We start from the raw sequence: 25,725 nt of genomic DNA, 5'->3' as shown, positions 1-25,725 counted from the left end.
TCAAGGTTATATCAACACTGTTGCTTTTGTTCGAACTGATCAGCGCACGTTCTAGACTTAACATATATGCAGCTGTGGACAGCTCAGATACTGGCGCCTTTAATAATACACTGTGTAGGCATGATTGAACACACTTGGAGAACATTCGTATGCTGAGAGCTTGTGCAGAACTCGATGTGATTCACTCCTGCTAATCTCTGAGGTATGGGGTCGCCCATGCAAGCCTAAAAGACCTTCTTTAATTATAAAATAACCTACTAGCAAGGGAGGTATATTTTTAACCTGTTTCCATTTAGCATTATAACATGCTTTCTCCCTTTGTATTTTATGGAATAGTAACTATGCTGACAATCTTATTTCTTATCATATTTCTGCTTATATTAGCTAAGATGCTGCACCTGAGAACACGGCGTTAAAATAAACATTTTAAACTTGCTCGTGTCTCCCTTTACTCCCTGTTCCAGACTGGTATGAGAGTATAACAAAAGAGTGCTCATATTTCCCACCTTTCCTGAGGTATCTTAAGTCGCATGTTCTGGGTTGTCTAATCATTGGTGACTTTGCTATAAGACGAAGAGCTAATGAGACACTGATGCTAGTCTGAGAGGGGATTTTTGGTGAACATAGCAGCGGGTTCTCAATTGAAAACATCAAAAGAAGCAGTTAAAAAATAAGCTCATGTAGTAATGTGTGCAAAGCAGCGGGCAGACTACAGCGTGCTCATCCTAACTTAGTTAGGACGACAATGTCCCCATGGGCCGCGTGACACCAGTCCTTTAAGGCTCATATTGCTAATGCTGTGGCAGCCATGTTGATGAGGAGCCAGTCTCTCTTTGTGGATCAGTAGGCAGGTTTATACGCCTGCTAAGATTTCCGATCCTCAGTTCCAAACATTTGCCTTCTCAGCTGTGCAGCACAGTTACCATATTGAAGGCAGCCCTTGGCTGGGAGATCCATCATCAGGATAGTTCAGCTGCAATGCCTTTCTGCCCTACACCTTCAGATGTTACAGCAGTCTAAGACACCTCCCTGAAGGTTGGGGTGTGCATTCAAAAGCTTCATATTAACGTAATGTTGTCAAATATGTCCTGCAAGCGCTCCAGTCTCAAGTCACAGCAAAGGCAGTGCTAATTCTGATGGATGACTCCGCAGCCATATTCTACATACTGAGTTTTTTTCTGGTAGCTACAAGCATCCTAGCACCAACTAGAGGAGATTGTGGAATTCCTGTTGCACTTGTTTTACGGTATATTGGGCAATTCGACTCCTTATGTGCATTAGGCAGCTCTCTCAGCATTCATAAAAGTCTGTTTCATCATATCATTTATAAAAGCTTTTTTGTGACTGGTAAAGAATCCGTGTCCACCAAGGCAGACACCACCTATCCTAAAATGTAACAATCATTTGCAATACTTGAGGTCTTGCATTTCCGGGAGTTTTGTAAATGCGACACCTATTGCATTACAAATGCTAGTTTGTAAAAACACCCATGCTGCGCTTTAACTTTAATATCGGCCGCTCCCCTTTCTGTAGACTAGCAATGCTAGGCATTTAACTCATTGGGCAAAGCTGTCAAAAATTGAACTTTTGCCAGCTAGATGGATTGTGGGAATAATTCAGGTGCCCTTCATTTTAACCGGGAAAATGTTTTTAAGAAAGCCAGATGCACCCTCTGGTAGAAAGAAGGGTCCCTCATTAGCTTTCTAAGCAGTGTTTTTCACTAGCAGACATTTGTGCTGGAGCAACTTGGCAATCCATGCAGGGGTTCACCACCCACTACTGTGTTGATGCACAGTTAAAAGGAGACAACAGTAAGGGGAGAGAGTGGTGGCGTAGAATTTTCGGTTCTGTTTTTTCTGTGTGCAAGTCTGCCGAATGCTTCTTCTTTCCACATCTATAGTATACATGCAGGATTAAGAGATGTATAGTGTGTGACTAAAGGTAACATTTTAAGTGTCTCCTGTTTCTGTTCCTCTTACATCACTTTATCTAATCATAACCATTGTACTGAAGTACTTGCATGTGGTCGGTTCCTAAACTCATTGGATTAATACACCATGGTGGATGAGACACAGGCCCAGTAGGTCCATCATCACAACACTGTAGGCAGGTATTGCTTCACAAATCTACAGATTGGTGCAGTGGCAATTTCCAAAGATGAAGAAGTTCTGAAAAATACAATTAGTGGTGAATTCCAAAATCCTTTGTTAGTCACAGACTAAAAACAGGTATGGCTGTTCGAAGAATATACAAATATTTGCAATATAAAACTTTTCTGAATGTTATGTTTCTTGTTGTTGTTTGTGGCATTTTCAGGCTTTGTTATGTTGCCCTTGCTTCGTCATTTGAAGGGGCGATGTTGAAGCTGTTGGTAGCTGAAGCCATGCTCTGTTCACAATCGCTACTGTATTTATATATATATATATATTTTTTTTTTTTATTTACTTGCTTATTTTTCTATATTTAGTGATGCTTGTGAGGCGACCCGACCTACAAACTGGACCTTTTTGCCCATTTATTTAACCTTAATTGCCTTTCTTGTTATGATAAGCACATCTTAAAGAAAAAAAAATATTAATTTATGATTCAGTTAGTGCACTCCATGTCATATCAAAGAAATATCGTACTGTATTTTACATCATATGGTATAATAAGGTCTTTTTTACATTCTAACAGGTTGTTCGTCTGCTACTGAGCTTGGAAACGGAACATGCAGTGGACATTAATGGTGCCGATACGTTGTGGGGAGAAACAGGTGTGGAAATAATGTACTTAAAATAATTCGCTTTTCATGTGCAGCAGCTTTAATGTGCTCTTTGGTATTTTCATACTGTTCTAGTCTCCACAACTGTTCTCCAAAACTGTACCAGTACCTAAAACGTCTTTCACGTGTTGAATAGTAATTTGTCGATCGTGTGGATTGCCAGGACACCAGCATTTCATTTCTGTATCTAGCTTCCCAAATGTGTTTATGAACATGAAGAAAGTTAATAATCTAAAAGTGGAGCAGTGTTTCAACATAAGTGTAGGATGTTCCGTGAACTTCTTTAGCAACTGTCCTTATTAGGTTTTCATGCAACATAAGCTGCCACTCACTCGAATGACATCAGTACAGACCTGCCACAAATTGAAAATGTGTGGTAATAAAATCAGAACTCAAGCATTGGCAAAGCCAATAGCTCTTGCCTTTGGGACCTTTTGGCTTTGACAATGGCTTTAGCAGTGTTACACTATATACATAGAATCTTTTACGGAAGTAAATACATTGAATTTGTTACCGTTTGTAAACTCTTTGCTTTTGTGCAATTTTGTTTTGTAATTGAAATTGCTTTTGCTAAGTATTGGCAAAATCAAGGTCTCCGTTCTGAACGGCAGAGCTATTGGGTTTTTCCGATGCTTGTACGGTACATGTGAGTTGAGTCACATTTAGGTGTCTGGGTGATTTCTGGTTGTGGGCATGTGTTCAAATGGGGCTCGATTGAGACTCTGGAGCTGAGGGTTAAGGCAGTGTGAGTCACTGCGCCACAACAGTGTTCAGGTGACATGCCTATCTAATTCTTGACCACTCTCCATTACACGCATAGTGATGGTCACATATGTACCATTTTGCAATGCCCAGTTCTTACTATTTACAACAAAATCATTGTTACTCATTTATATCATACTGCTACCAAGCACTCGCAAAGCCAATAGGTCTGGCTTGATTAAACATATGTTTGTTGTGTGATATGTCTGGTTGCAGTAGCAGAAAACTCCCAAAGAGGACTTAAATCATGGTCAGGCAGCATGGTGTGCAAAGTCAAGGTTGTAGTGCACATGTTTTAAGCCACGCCGTTAAGTATGCCACGCCTGTTTTAGCAAGACCCCGCAAACCCACCCTTTTCACCCTACTTATAGCACTGTGGTCAACAATATATTTTTGCCTATAGATAGCTGAAACCTGTCTCAAAGGCGAGAACTAGAAATTGTAAAAATGTAGAGCCTTTGAAGTGAAATCTGAAACTTGTGGTGCAGATAGAAGAAGAGATCGCTTTGCTCCTCTGTGACACTCACTCTGAAACATTCCTGGCAGGGCAGGAGGATCACAGCAAATATAGTGTGTCAGGGGTGGGGGAGTTGTGCACTACAGTAAAAGAAAGCTGATGGCCTGACCTCCACTGTGACACCCCAGATTGCGAATGTGGGTAGAACTATTGGTGCCACCATGCCCCTTTAGAAGTGTAGCTACAGTATTTGAGGCCCGGTGAAGTTGAACCAAAATGTGTGCAGGTCCTTTACTCCCCAACTAAGTCGATCCAGATATCCTCAGGGCGTCCACCGATCCAGATATCCTCAGGGCGTCCACCGTAAACAGAGAAACGCAGGTGAGAGACAGCAGCATGCAGCGGAGGAGGAGGCGGAGAGCCAAGTCACAGAGGATTGGCATGTGAGAAGCAACAAGGGAGGGGCCTGATGTGGAGGGGTAAGCAGCAGGGCGGGAAGCAAAATAACAGGGAAAGGAAATAAAAAGTCAACGGGCGAGAGGACAATGGGAGCGGTTGGGGGGAAAGCACAAGGGCAAGAGAGAGACCACAACACTGAGCGTGGATGGGGTAACAGAAACACACTAGGGACACAACTGGAAAACACATGCACTCTTATGGAGTGCTTAAATGAAATGAAAAAAGTAGTGCCCTAAAAATGAGGAGTGGAGAAATAAAGGTAATGCATCCGTGCTTCAAGGGAGGCATTCAACAAGAGGAAGGAGGAAGGAAAGCCCACACAAGCTAATGAGTAAGAATCATGCAGATGTGCTACAATGAAGACAATCAATGGTAAGTAATTAATGAACTCCTAGCCTACTGTAAGCGAACAGATGCCTTGCAACAGAGAGCGCATGCAGTGTCTAGTAGGGGAGACCTACAATACAGGAGGCCTGGACCTTGAAAGACTGTAGGCACTAGGGTAGAATAATCCCTCCAATGAGTGTGGCATGCTTTTTTTTTTTTATTTGAAGAAACAAATATAGTTCAACGCATTTCAGTGGGAAATATGACGTGGCTAATATTTCAGTCCAGAGTTCCTCTGCTAACAATTTCCTAAAGCTTGGAGATGTGGGACAAAAAGTAACAATTGGGATCATTTATCGGGCAGTTGTCTTGTTTTTGATACTGTTAACCAGTAAAACAAACTTAATGTGAGAATAAACGGAGGAATGCCTGACTTTTCCGGGATATAAGTAAAACACGAAATGTAAAGTTTCCAGATGGGATGGAAATGCGAGCGGTAGTGTGTAATCTCTTTTTTTTTTATGTCTTTGGTAATGCACTTTAAATGCCAGGGTGAGAAGTGGGGGAATGCAGAGCCCTCCACTAGCAACTTCAGACGCCATAATTTTATTTGGCCGTCAGAAGCTGACGTGGGGTAGGGTTACACAATTTGGAATGCGAAACGAGAGGCTTATATTTGTAACGCGCTCTCCTGCCAGGGCTGAGCTGGGAACCGAAAGCAGCCCTCTCCTCTCCCTCCCTCTCTCTCCCTCTCCCTTTCCCTTTCCCTCTCCCTCTTCTTCTCCTCTTCCCCTCTCCCTTTCCTCCCTCTCCCTCCGCTCCCTCTCCCTCTTCTCCCTCTCCCTCTTCTCCCTCTCCCTCTCCGCGCTTTAGATACTGACCCTGCTTGGGGCTTGCTCGCCCAGACTGTGTCAAGCCTGGGCAATGGTTTTGCCATTCTAGGACACGAATCCTTTTAGTGTTGTCCCTTTACCACCTAACCAAAGAGTCCTGCTTACCTTGCTGATGCATCCTAAGAGGCCCCTACTGCTGCAGATTACCACTATCTATGATTGGTAAATTAAAGACATGATTGATTGATTTTATTGGCCCCTAATAACCTGACATTCATGTTGGAACCCTGATTTTATTTATAGATTGACCTCTGCTTGGACCTTCACTGGGAGCAACTTCACCTGCGCGCTCTGTGTACTTGGTGATTGCAATCAATAATAATAAGCACTGGCAAAGCCAGTAGGTCTCGCCTTTGGGACATGTCTGATTTGCCTTTTGGCAATGCTGTACAGCATTGGCAGGATGCGGCGCAGCATCACTAAAAGTGAACCAAAAAAGGGCATGATGACTGCCGTAGTGCATCATTTTGTAGGCACATGCATGCATGGTGACATGTGCACCTACAAAAAGATGCTGGTGCCATTTTTTTAATTACCAATATAAGATGCATCTGTAAATTAAAAAAATTAAAGTAGCATGATTTTCTCCTAGCTCTCCCTCCCCCCGATAATAAATTAAAAAAACGGTGGCCATTGACGGCAGTGGAGGAGCACGTGTGGGAAACAGGCGAGAGTGGGCGGAGGAGGGAAAAAGCAACACGGGTTAGGGGTAAAAACACAAGAGTGAGAGCTTGAAACACTGAAATTGTGGGCAGCTCTTTAACAAGGGAAAGAGAGAGCTGGAAAACACGTACTTTATTTTGGAGCGCTCAGGCGAAAAGAAAAAAGTTGTTTCCTAAAAGTGAGCAAAGAAAAGATGGAGGATATCCAATCAGATAGTCTGTAAAGAGGCTGTGGTCCAGACAAACACACGATTGACAAGCAAGCCACAGAATGCAAAGCAAGAAAATCAGACTGACCATAAAGCCAGCTGGTAGTAAGCCCCCCGTAAGTTCTTGGTTAACACACAATAGGTATTTTGTAACCAGACAACTTGTGCTGTCTGGTAGAGTCAAAATTAGGTGCACTGAAAGTGAAAGATGAACATTCTTAAGCCTGGTCAAGGCACTAAGCAGCTTATAGCAATCAACCTCTTTGTCATGCCCATAATTGTGCATGTTTTGGGCTTCACGCTACTTTAGAATGCTCCCGTGTTGCTGTGACTCTCTTAACAGACGTCCTAGTACGGGCTTAAGGCATGTCCAGGACAAGATTGGCTTTTCTGCTGAGATGATTGCCGGGAACATTTTGACCAGCCTTGCCTGTTGGCTCTTGGGAAATCTCTGTACTGACAATCAAGTGCTGGTCAAATCCTGCTTACACACATGTTTGGTCAATCGTTGGTTTAAATCTTCGATGCTCTTTTCAGTCTCGAAATTCTAATGAGATGGTCAGTGGGGCCTTCTAGAGGCTCGTGTCTCTAAGCTTTGGATCTCTGTACCTAAACAGTTGAATGAAGAGACCAATTTTATCATTCTTCACAAAATCATTATCCTTGCCTGATATATCATTTTGATTGATGGACATTTACTGTTGCCTCAAAAGCACTTTGACGTGAGATGGAATGTGCATAATATAAGTAGTCCCATTGAGTAACGTCTTGATCTTTGGTAGTGTATACCCTTGTGTAAAATGTAGAGTCAGTGAGTCTGAAGCCGGCTTGTCTAGCCACTTTTCTCGGGTGCTGTACTGTAATTTTTACTTTTGTACATGCAAATAAATGTAAAAGCCACTATTTTGTGTGACTGGCAGCGATCACAGATGTTGTAAGGCAGGATAATTAAAGGATCAGATTTTAGCAGGGTTTGAAATATGTTCGTTGGCTTTGGGACTTTATTAGTCATCGACGAGAAAAGCATGTTCTTTTTGTCAGTTATCAATCATACCGAATACATAGCTTAAGAAGCTAATACTTCCTGTGAAAGAGGTGGGAAAATGGATGAGTGGAAGTAAGACGTGGCCCTGCTGTTTGGGATGAAGTTTAGAAGCACAGTTGAAAGTGTTTTTGTTTTTGGTGAAAATTCCATTTTTCAAGCGTGTAACTCTAAAAATATGGGAGTTCATGCTGCAATCTGATCTACTTTCGTGCACAGATGCCTTGTGGGTATTTATTTCCCTGTTTAAAATGGTGAGAAAATCAGGTCACGCATTCCCCGTGCAGTGATTTCAATAAGCGCATGCGCACATCACTTATACGTTGGAAGGAGTTCAAAAGAGCAGGTCAGAGGATGTGCCTGGGCAAACATTTCTGTCTTTAGTGTAGTATGCCAGCAAACAGCGACTAACAATGGCCAGGGCTGTTATTAATAATTTGGCAAGTTTTTAAGATCTCAATTTGGCACCGGCACATTTTTCCTGTCGCGTCGCCTCTGTAAATTCATTCAAGTAAAAATTAGAACAGGGGCATGAAAAACAAGGCCTGCCTGTCTGATGAATGGCGCCCTTTGCGAGATCGCATTCCACCGTCACGTTTCAACAGATATGCTGAGCATGCGAACGATCTGTGCGTTTCTGATGCTCGGAGAAACTCACAGCAGCTGACAACTGTCTTTCACTGGCGTGAGGCATTATTAATTCCCCCATAACCCCAGCTTCGAAGAACAATATATCTGTGCCATCAAACTCTTTTTCTTTTTTAATATATTATTAAAAAAAACTTTGTTTTGGGAGTGCAGACTAGCACGATGAATTAGGGGCTAGACACCTGTTTTCTGGCTTGTGTGTTTTTTGTTCCCGACCAGTTGTTTGATGAACGTGTTACTTAAACCGTTTTTTCTTGTCCTAGAAGCCCTCACTGCGCTTCTGTTTTCACAGAGCTCACCAGCGTCGGATCCGCGGCCCTGTGTCGGACAGTGTTGCCGGAATTCCTGGTGCATAGCTCTGCCCTGGTATTGTTTGTTCAAGCACATTGCGGGCTACCCCTCAGCTCTGCCAGTTTCCGAATATGGTATGCTCGAATATAGGGTGCGACGTCCGGGTCGGCGGCGGCAAAAACATGCCCAAACAGCGGTTACTGGAAGCGATTTTTAAAAGCTTGAGTTTCAGTGAAATTATGTTCTGCTCGTCAGTCCGATTAACACAGTGCCAAACGTTGGATCTTTATTCAAAGATATGCTCTGGAAGAGAGATCTAACCGCAAACTCCTTTCCTTAGAATATTCCCCTACTGCACCACTCTACTCTAGGGCACTACCGCACTCCACGCCAATCTACTCTTCTGTGCACCACTCTACAGTGCTGCACTCTTCACTACTCTACGCCACTCTTCACCGCCACTGCACTGTGCCACGCTACTCTGCACCACTGTACTTTACGTCACTGCACTGTACACCACTCTACTCCATTGCACTGTACAAAACTCTGCACCACTCTAAGCCACTGTGCCACGCTACTCTGCACCACTGTACTTTACGTCACTGCACTGTACACCACTCTACTCCATTGCACTGTACAAAACTCTGCACCACTCTAAGCTACTGCACTGTACTCTACATCACAACACTCTATTCTGCACCACTGCACTCTACGGTAGTCCACTCTATTCTGTGCCACTCCACTCTGCACCACTTCACTCTGCCACACAATGCCACGCTGCCCTGCGTCACGCTACTCTGCGCCACTCTACACCACTTTACTCCGCACTCTAGTCTACCCCGCTTCACTCTAGTCTATGCCAGTCCACTCTATAGCACTGCACTCTACACCAGCCTACGGCATTTCACTCTGCTTTAGGCCAACATACGCCACTCCACACTACTCTGCACCATTACACTCCACACTGCTGTATAGCATGGCTAAAAGATATTGGCCATGCCAATAGCTCTCATAGATTAATCTAATTGGCTTTACAAATGCTTGTTTTTGTGTGAAGCAGTAACTCCTTGTTTTTTGGCATCTGTGCGCAATCCAAAATAGTGACATTTTGACATGGAAGTACTTGTGGCCAGGTGTCAGGTAAGGGCCACACTGATGATCAAGTCCGCTGAATTATCTGGGCCAGTCTGTGCACATTCAAAGAAGAATCAGTCTTTTTGTCAAGAATGTGATTTTCTGGGTTCCTGGTTTAGCTGCCTGGCAGAGAAGACACGGTCGGAGGAGGGAGGAAGAGCCTGGTGGTACCTCATCCGAGGGAGAAGAACTGGAGGGGCGCTCGTTGCACCCCCTTGTGGCAGCCATAAAGGACATGGAGCAGGGAAATACGCAGGAAACTGAGGCCTCACAGGGGGACCCTCAGGACTCCAATTTGTGAAGATGGGACACTAATGGTCAGCCGAGTGTGGTCTATGTGGCCAGGAACACGCAAGTTGAACACCCCCCTTCTATTTGTTTATTTTGACTGTACTGGATTGATTTTCCTTAACCTTTTTTCCTTTTCTACATGCCTGTGATTATGCCTTTGTACGATTCTCTGTTAGAGGTGTAGAGCGGGCTCGTTACTAGTTAGGGTTGAGGTGGGGTGGGCGACAGACCTCCTTCATCTGTCTTTAGAATGGCGAAGTATCTGGAAGGGAGAGAGGGATGGGGAGGGCGGAGTTCAAAGGGTGTATCTGAAGGGATGTTGGGGAGGGGAGGGGGGTCTATGGTTACTGATATCTTTTTTAAGCATGTCACAGACCGAATTGTTTGATACACCTGTACAACATACACCCGGGGCCTGCCGGTGCATGTTCTTACTAAGCTCGATGTCCCATGAAGTGGGGGATGGCCGTGGGATAGAGGTAATGGACACTGAGACAGTCAAAATCCTTACATGGAATGTGAATGGCTTGGGCACAAAGATAAAGCGGGGATTGGTTTTGGCCTTTGTTAAGAGAACTGCCCCAGACATAGCCCTACTCCAGGACACACACTTGCAGGGTACACAATGTGGATTCTTGGCCAGAGGGGCGTATAGGGTACTGGCCCACGCGGGGGGTATACATTGGGCTCAAGAGGGGTAGCCATCCTGGTTAGGAACCCCCCCCCCCCCCCCCGCTCACAGTTGCCAAAACATGGACGGATCCACAAGGTACCTATGCTGGGGTAACAGGGACATGGGGTCGCTGGAAGTATACGATTCTGTCAATGTACGCACCTCCTAAGCTACAGGCTAGAACCCTCGCAGGGGTAACTGACATCATTCGGAACACGCCAGACACTTTACATGTGGTGGGAGGGGATTTTAATGACGTTGTACACCCCTTCTGGACAGTTCTGGGGACCGGGCGGAACCCTCGATACAGTCCCCTCTGGTGAGGTTTATTGACACTGTGGGGCTGACGGATGCCTGGAGATTGCTCCACCCGGAAGCTAGGACTTACTCGTATTTTTCTGGGGCCCATAAGGTATACTCCAGGCTGGATTATGTCTTCTTGCCCCGTCAAGTGCTTGATGTTACTAGCCGGGCAGAATACCTGGTGCGAGGCATTTTGGACCACTCGCTTGGGTTGGTGACGGTGGGGAGGAGATGTGGAACAAAGGGTAGGAGCTGGCGACTGGCGGCATGGGATCTCCAGAATAAAGAGCTGTTACAGGGATTTAGAGCCGATGTGAAGGTGTACCTGGCGGACAACCTGGGCTCAGTGCAGTCTGGGGTGATGTTATGGGAAGCTCTAAAGGCAGTTATGCGAGATGAAGTGCAGAATAGGCTAGCGGAAGAAAAAAGGAGAGTGCAGGGTGACCTACATGACCTTGAGGCCCGCATTTTAGAGCTCGAACAGAGAAATATAACACATGGGGCGGCACACTCATTACGACAAGTGCTGGATGCTCAGCAACAATACAAGGCTCTGACACACGACAAGGCCAAGATGCAGGCGACCTTGCACAGACTGTACGATGTGGGGGACAAATCTGGGAAACTTTTGGCATGGCTGAGTCATAGGGAGCAAGATGCGAGGTGGGTTGACCAGGTGTTAGATGCTAAGGGCCGGGCCAGAAAGACGGATGAACAAATAGCGCAGACGTTCGCAGCCTACTATGAGAAGTTTTACGACCCCAGGAATCTAGGCCCGTCTGACGAGATCGGGCAGTACTTGGATATGGTCGAGACCCCTATTTTAGATGTGGAGGCTCAAGAAAGCCTAGAAGAAGAGATCACAGTAGCCGAGGTTAGGGAGGCTATGGCTAAACTCCGCCCGGGGAAATCTCCTTTTCCCAATGAGTTCCCCGCAGAATTTTTTTTTAAAACAGCGGACCTACTTACTACTCACATGCTGGCTTTGTTCAAGGGAGCAATGCAGGAGGGAACGTTACCCCCGGATCTCCGTAAGGCCACAATAATATCTATCTTTAAGCAGGGCAAGCCGCTGGGGGAATGTTCGTCCTATCGCCCCATATCACTGTTGAACGTGGAGGTGAAACTCCTGGCGACGATTCTGGCGCTTAGATTGAGGAAGGTGATAACAGATCTGGTACATCTGGACCAGATGGGCTTCCTGCCGGACAGGGCGACTAGGCACAACTTGGGAAGGACCCATAATTGGTTGATGGAAGTGTGTGATCGTGAGGAACCCCATGTATTTCTATCCTTCGACGCTGAGAAAGCGTTTGACGCGGTACACTGGCCCTTTTTGGACGAGTGTTGCTAAAGTCGGATTTTGCCCGAAGTTTAGAAAGTGGGTTAACCTTCTATACACTGACCCACGAGCGAGGGTCAAGGTTAATGGGGTGTTTTCCAGGGACTTCCCTATAAGAAGAGGGACCCGTCAGAGGTGCCCTCTGTCACCGTTATTGCTCGCCCTCACCATAGAAGTGGTAGCGTGTGAAATACGGCAAGACATGGAGATAATGGGATTTCAAATTGACTGTAGTGATGAATATGAAGAGTAAATTTCGCTATACACGGATGACATTCTTTCTCAATACCGCGTCTGTTCACTCTGTGGGGCCGGTACGGGTCATGCTCAGGCTATACTATAAACTGGCACAAGTCGGTCCTGTATAGCCCCCGGGGAGAGAACATGCCCTACCTGAGACACTACGGGTAACGACAGAGGGGTTTACATACCTTGGAATCTATATGACGAAGAACTGCGCTGTTTCGTTTAAGAAAAATATCCATTGAGTAATTGCAAACTTTGAGGAGGATGCACTAAGATGGAAGGCTCTCCCCCTCAAAATACTAGGCCGGGCGCCAATGTATAAGATGATTACCCTGCCGCGGTTTTTATATGCATTGCAATAGGAGTATTTCCCCCTTCCCCGACAGGTTTTTAAAGAGATAAATTAGGGGCTTCGGACGTTGCTTTGGTTGGGGAAACAACCTAGGATAGCCCTGGAGACTTTACAGAGGAACCAATATGATGGGGGGATTTCCCTACCTTACGTTGAGGCATATTATTGGGCGGATCATCTGGCGCCGAGAAATGATTGGCTTCATGCCCCGGCGGATCACCCCACATATAGATTAGAGAGGGGAAAACTGAAGCTTCGCACATGGCTCCACTACATATATGGAGGTAGGGGAAAAAAGCACTACTATCCGCGACACGAGTGACAGTACATTTTGTTTTGGACAGGGCGACAAGAAGGATTGGTTGGACGCACAAACCGTCGAGACAGACCCCGATATGGCATTGTAGTGGCTACAAGAGCTACATAAATTGAAAGGCTTTAAACGGTGGGATGACATTGGCATTTCAGTTCTGGGTGACCTACAGAAACACGGCGCTCTGAAGTCCTTTCAGGCACTGCAGGCGCAATTTGGATTGCACCAGATGCAGTTTCTGAAATATGCACTAGTACGCCATGACTGGCAAGCAGAAGGGGTGCTCTCAGGCCCGTTGCCGGAGTACACTACACTAGAGGGCCGTCTGCTGCAGAAACAGGTCCCGGAGAAACTGGTTTCCATGACTTACAAAACTTTGCTTAACACCATGCCGGACAAACCGGTGAAATTGAAAGCTACGTGGGAATCCGATCTGGGGGAGATGGACACACTTGACTGGGAGACTGCCCTAATGCATCCTAGGGAAGTGGCAATAAAATCCCGACTCCTAGCGACCCTACCTGTCTACGATGCGGGAATGCAGAGCGAAACTTTTATCATACTATCTGGGAATGTGGAGTCATCGCCCTGGAGCCAGGATAATGGGGGGACTTGGTGAAATACTTGAAACGGCCCTACCGATGGAGCCTAAATTGGTTCTATTGGGGATAATAAACGACGTGGATTTGACCCGTCCCCACATAATTTTTCTAACATTGGCCTTAGTGGTAGCTAAGAGGGATGTTGCTCGGGCCTGGGGAGCTCCAACCGCCCCCCCCCCCCCCCCCCCCCCCCGACGCTATACGAATGGAGGAGGGGAATGGATGTATACATGGCAGCCGAAAGCTAGAGGTTGCCCGAAGGAGTTTAATAGAGTGTGGGGGAAGTGGAGGCGCTATTATGGTTTGGATGGCGGTCTTTGAGAGAGTGCGAATTGTCCTGCTTGTGGCCCTGGCGTTCGGGGGAGGGACTCGGCTGCTGTTACGTATTGCAGAAGTAGATGACACGTTACTGTAAGCAGGAGAAGAGACCTGCTGTGTGCAACTCTGGAGACTGTGGGTGGTGGGTGGGGGGAGGGCAGGGTTTGTTGGCCAATCTTATGTAACATGCTTGCTATGTTCCGATGGTTTGAAAAATGCAAATAAAAATATATTTAAAAAAATGTGATTTCCTTCAGAATTAATTATATTAGTATTAACTTTAGTTTGTGTACACCGAAGAACTCTTCCATGTTCCCTTAAATGATCTGACTCATTACCTTTCTTTCCAGACTTGTACATCTGCTGCTATTGTTTTTAGCTAAGTACAGAGTTTTGCAATTTTAAGTTATGTGCCCAGAAGGAAGTAGCTGAAAAATTTGACACTTTGGCATAATTTCAAAGAAATGAATAACGCTAAACAGTTGCCTTAAGCATGGAGTACTTGCGTTAAATTTCCCAATAAGACAAAGTCTTTTACTCAAGGGATTGAACTTAATTAATAACATGTCAAAAAATTGCTGGAAGATTTGCTATAATAAATTTACTGAGTATTGCCTCTACAAAATGAACTTGAATAATACAGAGCTCTTGCTGAACTTTGCATCTTTTTGCTGAACAATGCTGTAGGATATTATGCTCAGTAATTCAGTTGTTTTATTGTGGATTTATGCCAGGACCTTGGTCTCGTGTTGCATGCAGATTGAAGTGAATGGGTTGAGAAACCATTCATGGAGAGCTACGCTTTATACATACATGGTGCGCACCCACTTCATCTCCTTTACCACTGGGCGGGCAAAACTCAGAACTGTAATATACTTGATTTATGTCCTAGGAGTTTTGTAGCTCCACTTAGTGAGGAGAGCTGAATTACCTCCAGAGAGTTATCTGTTGTCCTTTTCCTGCACAAGTTTTTAGTATAATAGTTAACCACATTAACATGCTAGCCTGGCATGCAAATATTATTCACAGAAAATAAAGGCAAGCACTCTGAGGCACATGATTAGGGATATGTGGCGTTTCAAACTTCGGTCTCGAAGTTATGTGAAGCTGGTACACTTAGCACTTTTAGAAGCATTTGCCAAATATTCCAGCATCAACAAATATTGACCGAATTAGAAATTGTCCACATAAAAATATATTTTTGCAAGAAAATGCTCTTGACATGAGATTGTATTCACTAACTCTGGGATATTTTACTGAGTTCTCCTACAGGACTATTTTTAGCTGAAGTTTTTTCCTATATTTTTAAAGACAAAGGGCAAGATATTCAAAGTTTTTTACTTTCTCAAATGGAATGAGTTGCAGAATCAGGCTGTTTACAAATTTAAAAATGTACAATGGCCCAATTACGATTCGGTAACCTGTTACCGAATCGCAATTTGGGTTTTGATCCAATATTAGGAGGGGGGGGGTTAAGGCATCCCTTACTAATAATGAATCTCGGTGGCATGCATGAATGCTTTGCGACAGAAATGCAGTTGTAAAACATTCGTAATTTACCACTAACTTCAAGTTGATGGTAAACCATTCGCAAATGGGAAGGGACTTTTTCGCCTTTGTTGATATTTGTATAAATAGTTTTTGAGAGCAGGCAGTGGTCCAATGATCCAAAAATGAAAAAAAAACTTTTCAGTTTTCTTTTTGAAGCACATCCTGCTTTCCTTTAAGGAAAACAGGATGCATACAACAAATAGCTGTATCGAAAAGCAGTCACAGACGAGGTGGTCTGCTGAGCCCTGCAGGCCACAATCCATGTGATTTTTGCAATTTCCAATTGGTTGCAAATAGAGACCTACCTCAATAACATTCATGAGGTTGGTCTATTTTCGACCCACTGAGAATAGCACAATGTTTAATACACACATTTGTACATGGGTGTTTACCAGTACCAAATAGGGAATCGAAAATATTCACTATTTGGTAATCGCAAACTATTACCCGTGTACGTCTAGCCTCAAGTTTGCAAACATAATGTATTTCACAGAGACTGCAAAGTTTTAGAACAAACTTTACCAAGTTGCTGAAGGTGTAACCCTTGCAGTTTCAGGCACCCACTACTCAGAGTAAAATTTACTGAATCCTAAACTGACTACTGGCTTAGGCAGCTCTTATGTCGCAGGGTCAATTTGAACATACTTTCAAGTGCTTTCCAAATGAACATTGTTTCAAATGTCAGAGTATAGCAGTTCTGCAGAAAATAAATTTCGGAATTCTCAGCAGATAAAATACTAACAATGCTAGCAAAAGGTTGATTGGGCAAGAATTATCCGCTGTGGAGCACAACAAAAGCCTTTCTGAAGAGATGTGCTATTGGGGGATTTATCAGGCGTAGAAAGTTGTCTTTTGTATGCATGTGTAAAAAGACAAAATCCTAAGGGTAGGTCTATGGTCCTATCCTCGGTCTGTGCTAAGATGGCCGCACAAAATACAGGTTGCTAAGGTTAGACATGGCTGATAAAAGCAATATGTGCTGTGCTGTTCATAGAGTAATGAAGCAGAATACCTGCAGAGCTAGAGCAAACACAAAAAGAACTCCCAGTCCCCCAGAACAGGTGGCTAAGTCAGCGGGCTAAAAATGGTGGGAGATCGAACTTGGTCGGACCCTGACCCCTAAAGAATGGACAGACATTTATTATAGAGCCCGACACAGGACGTAATATATCTAGCATCGAGACGGGCACTAAGATTGTGACATATTGGTATCTTACACCCTCCAGACTCCACAAGAGCGATCCTGATCGTTCCCCTACTTGCTGGCGGGGGGGGAGTGATGCTAAAGGCACACCCTTAAACCTTCTGTGGGAATGCCCTACACTCACTACTTAGTGAACGCAAGTGCTGGACGAGATTGATAGTCACTTTGACACTACGCTACTAGGCTTCCCTGAATATGTGGTCCTGGGACTGTCGGATAGGCTTACTTTCCCCCTCAAGTCTCGTAAGAGTAAACAACTGGGTATAGCCCTAGGGGCGGCACTACAAAATATACTATCACACTGGGGTACAGACAGAACACCAACTGTGCAGGAATAGTTGCGCCGATTGTGGTATGTCCTTTGCATGGAACGCATCTCCTTCTCCCTTCAAGCTGAAGGGGCTTCTTTTGCTGATGTGTGGCGGCACTTTGTCTCCCTGCTGTGCACTGAATTACGCAAGCTGTCGTGCCCTAGATATTTACGGCTGCTTTGCCTTTCTGAGTTGAGCCAAAGTGTGAATTAACCATTACTGTGCAGTGCAATGGAGAGTTAGGTCTGCTCTTTGCCTTTTTGGCTAGCCATATCAAACGGGGGAGGAGAGAGTGGGGAAAGGGAGGAGGGAGGGGAAGTTCATTTTGATATTTTATGCTCTGCGAAGCAATACGAAAATTGCCAGCCTATGACATGGACCTTATTTCTTGTTGCGTCTTATTTGTTGATAAATCAATTAAAATATTTCAAACTAAAAAGAACTCCCAGTCAAATCTTTTCTGGATTCACTTGCTTTGCATTATTCCGCCATTCACTGACTGGATCTGGAATTTTCTTCTTTTTCTTCAACCAATGGCACCATCAACCACCATCTGGGAGGGGGGGCATGAGCCTGTCCCTGGCTGGCTGAGTCCGTCCATCTTCAAGATGGCGTGGACTGAGAGTTGTGCTTCACCTCTCCTCCCCCACCTGAGGGGTGGAGTTGGCAGAGGTGGACACACCTCTCTTCCTCACTTGTTTTTCCCGACGGTTCTCCCGCCCAAAGTGGGGGTCTGAACCAGTGGGGGGGAGGGTTATATAGCGCAAGCTTGACTTGAAGGTATCAGAGCGGTTTACAAAAGATCCAGTTGTGTTAGACGGATACATTCATTTTGTAGGCACAGGGAGATTAAGTGATTTGCCCAGAATCACAGGATGCTGAGTGTCATTGCATAGATTCGAACCGGGTTCCCCAGATTTGAGTTTGACCGCCCTAGCCGTTAGGCCACATCCTCTCCCCTATCCTATCCTATCCTATAGGTCTTATCCAGGAGACTTTTAAATGGCAGAGAGAGTGGTGGTAGCAGTCATCTGCTCCAGCCCTCAAGCACCCACACAAAGAGCTTCTCCAGGAGGTGCCCTTTCTGGGAAGACGGCAGGGGTTATGGGCATTTGTATAGGACACAATCCTACTTTCCCACTTCGATGTTCACAAAAATTAGTGGTGGTTCTTGAACTGTGTCTGGGAGGAAATCTAGCCGGGCTATTCAGATTTCTGTTTTAACACAATCTGCGAGATATACTTGAACATTTTTTATTTGAATTGTTCAAAAAACACAAAGGATTTGCACAAGCCAAAAAAAAGATTAAGACCACTCTCATTTCATGCCAAATTGGATTAATAATTTCCAGCAGTTTCTCTTTCACTTCAGAAGGCAGTAAACTCATACCAGTGAGCACGCGTACTGCATGTAAAACAGTGGATTCTTAGCTCATGTTGAATTTGGATGATGTGATACCCATAAAATATTTTCATAATTTGCATAAATTACGTCATTCTGATAACTATGTTTAGGGTACGTCAGGGGTACCGTACAACAGTAGTTTCTCAGTCCAATTTCCTTGGTACCGGCTAACGAGTCGCTAAGAATAACAACCCTGCTGGAGCAAACTTTGTTTGTGATCTGGGGTTCGTGACAAAATATTTTATGGTCATGGCAATCATAATCAGTTTTCAGTGTGGTGATAATTTAGCCTGATTGTAACCCAGCGCCTTGAGATCTAGTCGGTATGCCCCGCAGTATACATTCCGAAAATAAATACATATATTTAAAAAGCACTCATTGAAAGAGAATTGTGCAGCTCCTTTTGACTGATGTTGTGTTACAATCACACCCATCTCCAAAACTGTTTACTTTTATTTTGTATTACCTAGCAAGTCTCTTTGAGGTGGATGGTATCTTTAAAAGCAGTTTGCAAATGTTTTTTATATTCCAGTGTTTATCATGAGTTAGGTATGCATATAAGTTCTAGTCTGTAAACTTTACATTCTGTTTTGTTTGCATACATATTTTGTAAACGAGGTTCCAAATTAATCTTTACGTTTTATCCACTGAAAATTATATTGTTTTCTTATTAAGTTAAGCCTGAGCATAATGGCTGATGGAAAGTTCAGCTGAGCTCGAGTAACTTTGATGTTTTCAATTGAAGTCACTTCCATCATATATGTTCTATAGCCTCAAACAAATGTGGCTTCTGAGCTGAAAATAGCCTTGATTCAAAGCCGTACTTAAATAGGGAACAGCTGTTAGGCTATCCACATTTTTCCTAAATTAGACCCTGCATGTTATTTTGCTCAGCAGAATCGACTTCTATCATAGAACATTTACATCAGATCCAACTGGTAACATGCCAGAAAAAAATGGTTCCACATTGCTTCCACATTAGGAAAGCTACCACTGCACAAGAAAATAAAGTATAGAAGTCCTTGACAAGTACGCAAAAGGCAATTTAAATGCAGTTCCTTGTTTCCTGGGCCCGTAATTGTAGTAGCATACTTTCTTTCTCTCTCAGATCTTCAAATCACAGAGCCTTCTCAGTGCCAGCAGCCATGCCAGTGAACTCGCTTTCTCTTATTTGCGCACACAACCTACTTTCACTCTATTCACAAAACTAATAATGACCACATTGTATCCAAACTAAGGTAGCATGGTGAGCAATGAGGAACAGCGTCACAAGTGATTTGCATATGGCTGGGTCCAAACTAAGGTGAGATGGTGAGCAAAAAAAATGGGTTGGAGTGCTACCCGAACGATTGCCAGTGGTTAGACTTATTGCAAGTAGCCTCCCATCACCTTTTGTGTGTTTCATGTACAGCCTTAAGTGGCTTGGGTATGCCCAGACTTGGGTCTCATTATCACCTTGTTTAGGAAGCTGGCGCTGTATATACTATACCAAAGTGAGGTATAGTGCGCACAGAGTCTAGTGGAACCCCAAAGGTAGGCAGAGGTAAAGTTAGGTAGCACCTCACTCTCAATTTGTGGTAGTGTGGTATCAGAGGACAGTGTTAAGCATTTGTTGTACACACTCAGTCAGCAAATGAATTCACACACTCCAAGGCTGAATTTCAGACCAATTGTTTTTGTATAAAAATATTATTTTAGTTATTTTATTTCCTAGTACCAAGCAAGCCTTTGAAGCGTCCACTTTGTGAACCCTGCCCATCCTGGGGGAGGATGCTTGGCACCTCGTCCAAGGATGTGCATTGTTTCAGGCCCCAGAGAGCAGCAGGCTCTCGACCCAGGGGTCCAGAAACATGTTTGGTGATGGCAGCTGAAAGCAGCCACTCAGCCTGGACACTAGTGGTAGGTTAGTTTTCAGGGGGCATCTTTAAGAAGCTCTCTGTGCATTTTTTATTGAATCCCAAACTGGCATCAGTGTGGGTTTAATTTGCTGAGAAGTTAAATACCAAACTTCTCAGTTTTCGGTGTAGCCACTATGGAGCTGTGAAGTTCGTAATCACAAACTCACAGCACCATATACTCTTAATGGCAGCACTGCACTTACAATGTCTAAGAATGGGCTTAGACACTGTAGGGGCACAGGGCACATGCACCTGTACCTTCACCACTGGTATAGTGCACCCAGCTAGAGGGGTGACTGAACTATGCCAGGGCAGTGGGTTGGAGGCATGGCACACAGAGATGTGTGCCATGTCGACTCTTCATTTTGTTCTGCACCAAAACACGCAGCCTGCAAGGCAGTGTGTGAGTGTAATGGTACAGGACCTCTAAGGGTGGCACGATAAGTGCTGCAGCCCGTAGAGGCCTTCTCTGGTCACAGTGCCCTGGGTACCTGTGGTACCATTTACCAGGGACTGACCTGTGGCCAGAGATGGCAATTGGGCTTAGGCTTCAATGCAGTTTTAGGGAAAGAACATAGGCCCTGGGTACCTGATTAGCAGAGGCTCAGGGCACACTCAGTCAAAGCACATTAGCAATTCAGCAAAAAGTGGGGACAACCATGCAGAAAGAGGGCACTTTCTCACACTGTGTTACTGGAACCAAACTGTACCCAGCTAATAAGCCCATAACTGGGGCGAAACCGGTCCTGTGTTCTTTTGTTCCGGTTCAGGAAGGCTCTGCCTTAGCATTTCGAGCTGGACTGTTCCCATGCTTCATGGGGTGAAGAATGATTTGCATATGGCTGGGTCCATACTGAGATGGTAGGTGAGTGATAAAACAATGGGTTGGAGTGCTGCCCAAGCAATTGCAGGTGATTAGACTTATTGCAAGCACGTTGTATCCACCACAGTCATTCTACCTCTCATTTATTTGCAGTTTCCCAGCTTTGGTTCTAGCAACGCCATGAAAGTGCGCTTAACAAAAGAGCCTTAAATTAACATTGGCATTTGATCAGTACTATGTTTTCACTTAATTAAGATGTGTATGAAATGGGGGCACTGTGAAAGCACTGTAGATTTCAGTGGAGTTGCATTGTTAATATGAGTTTTAACATATTTTGAAAGTAGTCAAGGCTTGGTCTTTAGAAAGTAAGGGGTAAACAAACTTGGAAATGTGCCAGAAGCAGATGCATCTCCATCGATAACAAAAGCAAGTTCTGTTGTGTTCTTCTAAACTTTAATTCTTTCCAAATGTAGAGGTGGTGTATGATGGGCTGAAATGCAAATTACTTTTCTCCATTTAAAATTAAAAGTCAGATCTGTTAGGAAATGCTGGTTTGTGTGATCTGGGAAAAAATGAAGTGTATATAAGTACCAGACTCGACTAGCCTAGACTGAGTATTACACTGGTGAGAGTCATGTATTTTTCTAACATATTACACTTGTCCATCTGGGTGGTGTATAAGTTAACATGATGGAAAGCATTTAAAACCCTTGACTATAAGAAATCGAGGCCCATGCAGCACTCATTAGAACGATGAGGTCAATCTGGGGAGATATATCGGAGAAACCAAAAATACACCTGACAGTACAATATCGGCACATAATGGGGACGGGCAGGCACATAGTTAAATGCTTTGCAGGGTCATTACGGACACACGCGGCAACCCCATTCACCACATTGCAAGAGCGCTGGGATGCTGGCCTGCAGAGAGAAAGTACTGACCAGGAATGGGCAACCATACTGGCGGGCCCCACTCACATACCGAGGAAAGCTCGGTTCAAGATCATACAATTATACATAACACAACGTGCATATCTGACACCGGCTCAATAAATAGCATATTCAGTCGGGCTGATGCACACTGCCCACACTGCGAAATGATAGGAGGAGATCTTGTACATATGCTGTGGGCATGCACTAAGCTGCGTAATTATTGGGAGGACATCACAACGCCCTTGGCAAGCTGCATGGAGCGAGACCTGGACTGGAACTGGGAGGTGTGTGTATTGGGACTATTCCGCCGGCGCAAGAAACATAAAGTGACAACACCATTCATAGACTTAGGGCTTATAGTGGCAAAACGACTCATCACTAAACGTTGGAAGTCCTCTGAACCCCACTCCATGATATGCAAGGCAGAGGGGGTGGCCCTACACTGGGAAGGTTACCATGGGTATACGCAGGGTGCCGATAGCTGCGGCCTGGGACGCAATTCTCTCTTACCTACAGGGTGCATGGCATGAACACCTGGAAACGCAAGATCTATCCCAGGGGTCGACTATCACGGGTGACGACACTGAAAGACCCTCAACACTAGCCTAGATGCCACCCAGTTCTATCACAAGCCCCTACCTCTCTATTCCCCCCGCCCCTCCTTAGGAACAACATAGAAAGGTGAGAAAAGTCGGAACACGGAGCCCTTGACAGACCCTTCACACAACAACAGGTAATAACTTCGAGGCACTGCTTCGCGGTGGGCAGGTACTGGGAGATATTGCGAGATATGTGACCGATATTGTGATGGTTACACCACCCCATTTGTAAGAAAGTGGCTCTGTATATACTGGGCCAAAGTAAGGTACAGTGTGCACAGAGTCCACAGTCCCCAGAGGTTTGGCAGAGGCTAAAGTTAGATATAACCTTACACTCTAAAGTGGTAGCTTGGTCGAGCAGTAAGGCAGTATCAGAGGACAGTGTAAAGCATTTGTTATACACACTCAGTCAGCAAATGGTCTCACACACTCAAGAACTGAACTGTAGGCCAATTGCTTTGTATCAAAATATATAGTTGTTTTATTTTAGAACCAACAAGGTATCAAAATATACTTTCTCAGAACGAGTTACTTTAGTTAAATACTTTTCAAATAGGCAATAGACTTTTTGATTATAATAGTTACAGTTGTTGCAAATGGCAACACAATTTCAAACACAATGCAACATTGAGCTCAATGGGAATTTCTAGATAAATGCAATTAGTTACTTTATAGATTACTTTTCTAACCACAGGGCTGGATCCTAGATTCAGTCCTGAGACATCTCCTATAAACAGTTAAGTAAAAGCGTTTTAGTTATAGTAGTGATTTTTAAGGAATATTATTGTATTTTAAAAGTTGACACTTGGAAACTTTTTCACATAGAATCACCAATGTTATCCTATGGGAGGAAATTCACTTAGCAGATGAGTAATGTTATCGTTTACTTTTTCTTACTCAGTATTGGAACCTGGATCCAGCACTGGTGTATCTCCTGTAAACAATTGAAAGAATGCGTTTAAGTCATTCAGACGATTTGTAAGGAATATTTGTAGTTATTGAAAATCGACACTTCGAAACTTTTCTGGTGAAAACTAGACAATGGATTCATATGGAAGGAAATTCAAGTTACTGGTAAGTATTGTTAAAATTACTTTTCAGGGTCAGTGCTAGGCTAAAAGATGCAGCACTGGGTTCTCTCCTGGTAACAGGTAAGTAAATCGGAATTCGTTGTTCAGCTGATTTTAGGTGAATTTTTAAAAAAATTTAAAACTCCACACTTAGAATTTCCTAGTGAAACCAGTCAATGTTAGCCTATGGAAGAAAAGCGAGTTATCGGCTTTTGGGTAAGTATTCGACTGGCAGAGTTAATGTTCTGGGCATAGACTCAGGGGTCTCCCAGGGTGAGGTAGGTACAGTCTGTACACCCTCAGGGACACAGGGGCAGCCAGGTGCAGAGGTAGTTAGGCCCAATGTTATCCTATGGGAGGCAGGGGGGCTTCGATTGGTGGCTGCTGGCAAGCACGCCACGCGGCTGTGAGAGCTGAGCTCCTGGTCACTTGCTCAGGTCAAATGGGGAAGTAGATTAGGACAAAGGTTGCACTGCCAGGGGCACTCGGGCGGCTGGGTGCAGGGTGCTTTTGAGCCGTCGGGCGCTCAATGTTATTCAATGGAAGACTTGGAAGAGGGTGCAGGGTGCTTTTGAGCCGTCGGGCGCTCAATGTTATTCAATGGAAGACTTGGAAGATGAACAAAGGCTGCAGGCTCGGGGACGGAGATTCTTCTGGAGTGACTAACACTTCGAGATGGAAGTTGGGATCTTGGAGGATAGGTAGGCACCCAGGAGTTGGGCACAGGGGGCCGTGGGGCACCGGGTGCAGGGGTGTCTTTTGACATCGGGAAATCTTACCCTCAGCTGGTCGCGGTTGGAGGGGTCCCTGGTTGTGAGGCTGCAGGCGTCATCTGGGTCGTTGAGGAGGGTCCTTGGGCACTGGATTTCAGGTCATAATCGCCGGGGGGACTTCGTCTGGGTCTTTGTCTACTCGGGCACAGACCGGGCTTGGCGAGTGCAGAGTGGGCTGGATTCTAGTTCCTGGCTGGCACCAGGGGTGTTGCTTTTTGAGCAGAACCACTGCTCATGGGTGTCCCAGTCTTTTAGTTGAGCAAGGCAGGCAGGTCCTCCGGAGTTTTCAAGGTTGCTGTCACAAGTAGACGCCGGGGTTTAGCAGGAGCAGATTCAAGGCTCAACAGGCCGGTAGGGCTGGGGCCAAGTCAGTTGGTGTCGTCCTCTTGTTAGCATCTGCACAGCAGGTCGTCCTTCTTCTTGTTCTTCTTTCTTGATTTCAAATCGGGATCTGCTGAAGGAAGGTTCAGGGTACCCCTAAATACTAAATGTAGGGGCGTTACAGGTAGGGTAAGGGCAGGGACCAATGGGTCCCTATCCTGGGATGAGTACACCCCTATCCTGCGCCTCTCCTGTGGGAAGGGGGCAGGAGCCTATCTCTGATTGGGCAGGGCTCCCCATCCTCAATGTGGCCGGAGCCCAGAGGGGTGGGGTTGGCAGAGGCTGGCACATCCCCTTTCCTCACTTAAGGTTTCCCGCCTGTCTTTCCGCCAGAGTGGGGGTCAGAATCAGTGGGGGCCAGTTGCTGAGTACAGCAAGTGGCCTGGAGAAGCTCACAAAGGCCTTTGAAGCTTCCCCAGCCCATCATGGGGGAGGAGACCTAGCACCTCGCCCAGGATGTGCATTGTTGCAGGCCCAGGAGAGCGGAGGGCTCTCTACTCAGGGGTCCAGCAACATGTCTGCTGTGTGGCAGCCTCTCACACCAGACGTGGATTGTAGGTTAGGTGTCAAGGGGCATCTCTAAGATGCCCTCTGTAGTGCATTTTACATTAAATCCCACACTGGCATCAGTGTGGGTTTAATGTGCTGAGAAGTTTGATATCAAACTTCTCAGTCTTCAGTGTAGCCAT

The 25,725-nt window shown here is 45.0% G+C and overlaps 1 protein-coding gene across 2 annotated transcripts in view; it reads left to right on the top strand.

Moving 5' to 3' along the window:
* The window catches only part of TANC1 (tetratricopeptide repeat, ankyrin repeat and coiled-coil containing 1), a 773,242-nt gene that overhangs the window by 637,226 nt on the left and 110,291 nt on the right, over positions 1 to 25,725 (top strand). For both annotated transcript variants that reach the window (XM_086956663.1, XM_086956662.1), the window contains exon 18: positions 2,677 to 2,755. In XM_086956663.1, coding sequence (XP_086812789.1) covers positions 2,677 to 2,755 — 79 coding nt within the window. The remainder of the gene's footprint in view (positions 1 to 2,676; positions 2,756 to 25,725) is intronic.

This window comes from Lissotriton vulgaris, chromosome 2_1, assembly GCF_964263255.1.
Source record: "Lissotriton vulgaris chromosome 2_1, aLisVul1.2, whole genome shotgun sequence".
Taxonomy (NCBI): domain Eukaryota; kingdom Metazoa; phylum Chordata; class Amphibia; order Caudata; family Salamandridae; genus Lissotriton; species Lissotriton vulgaris.
Note: the sequence above shows the minus strand (reverse complement) of the source record. Positions and strands in the feature narration are given on the sequence as shown.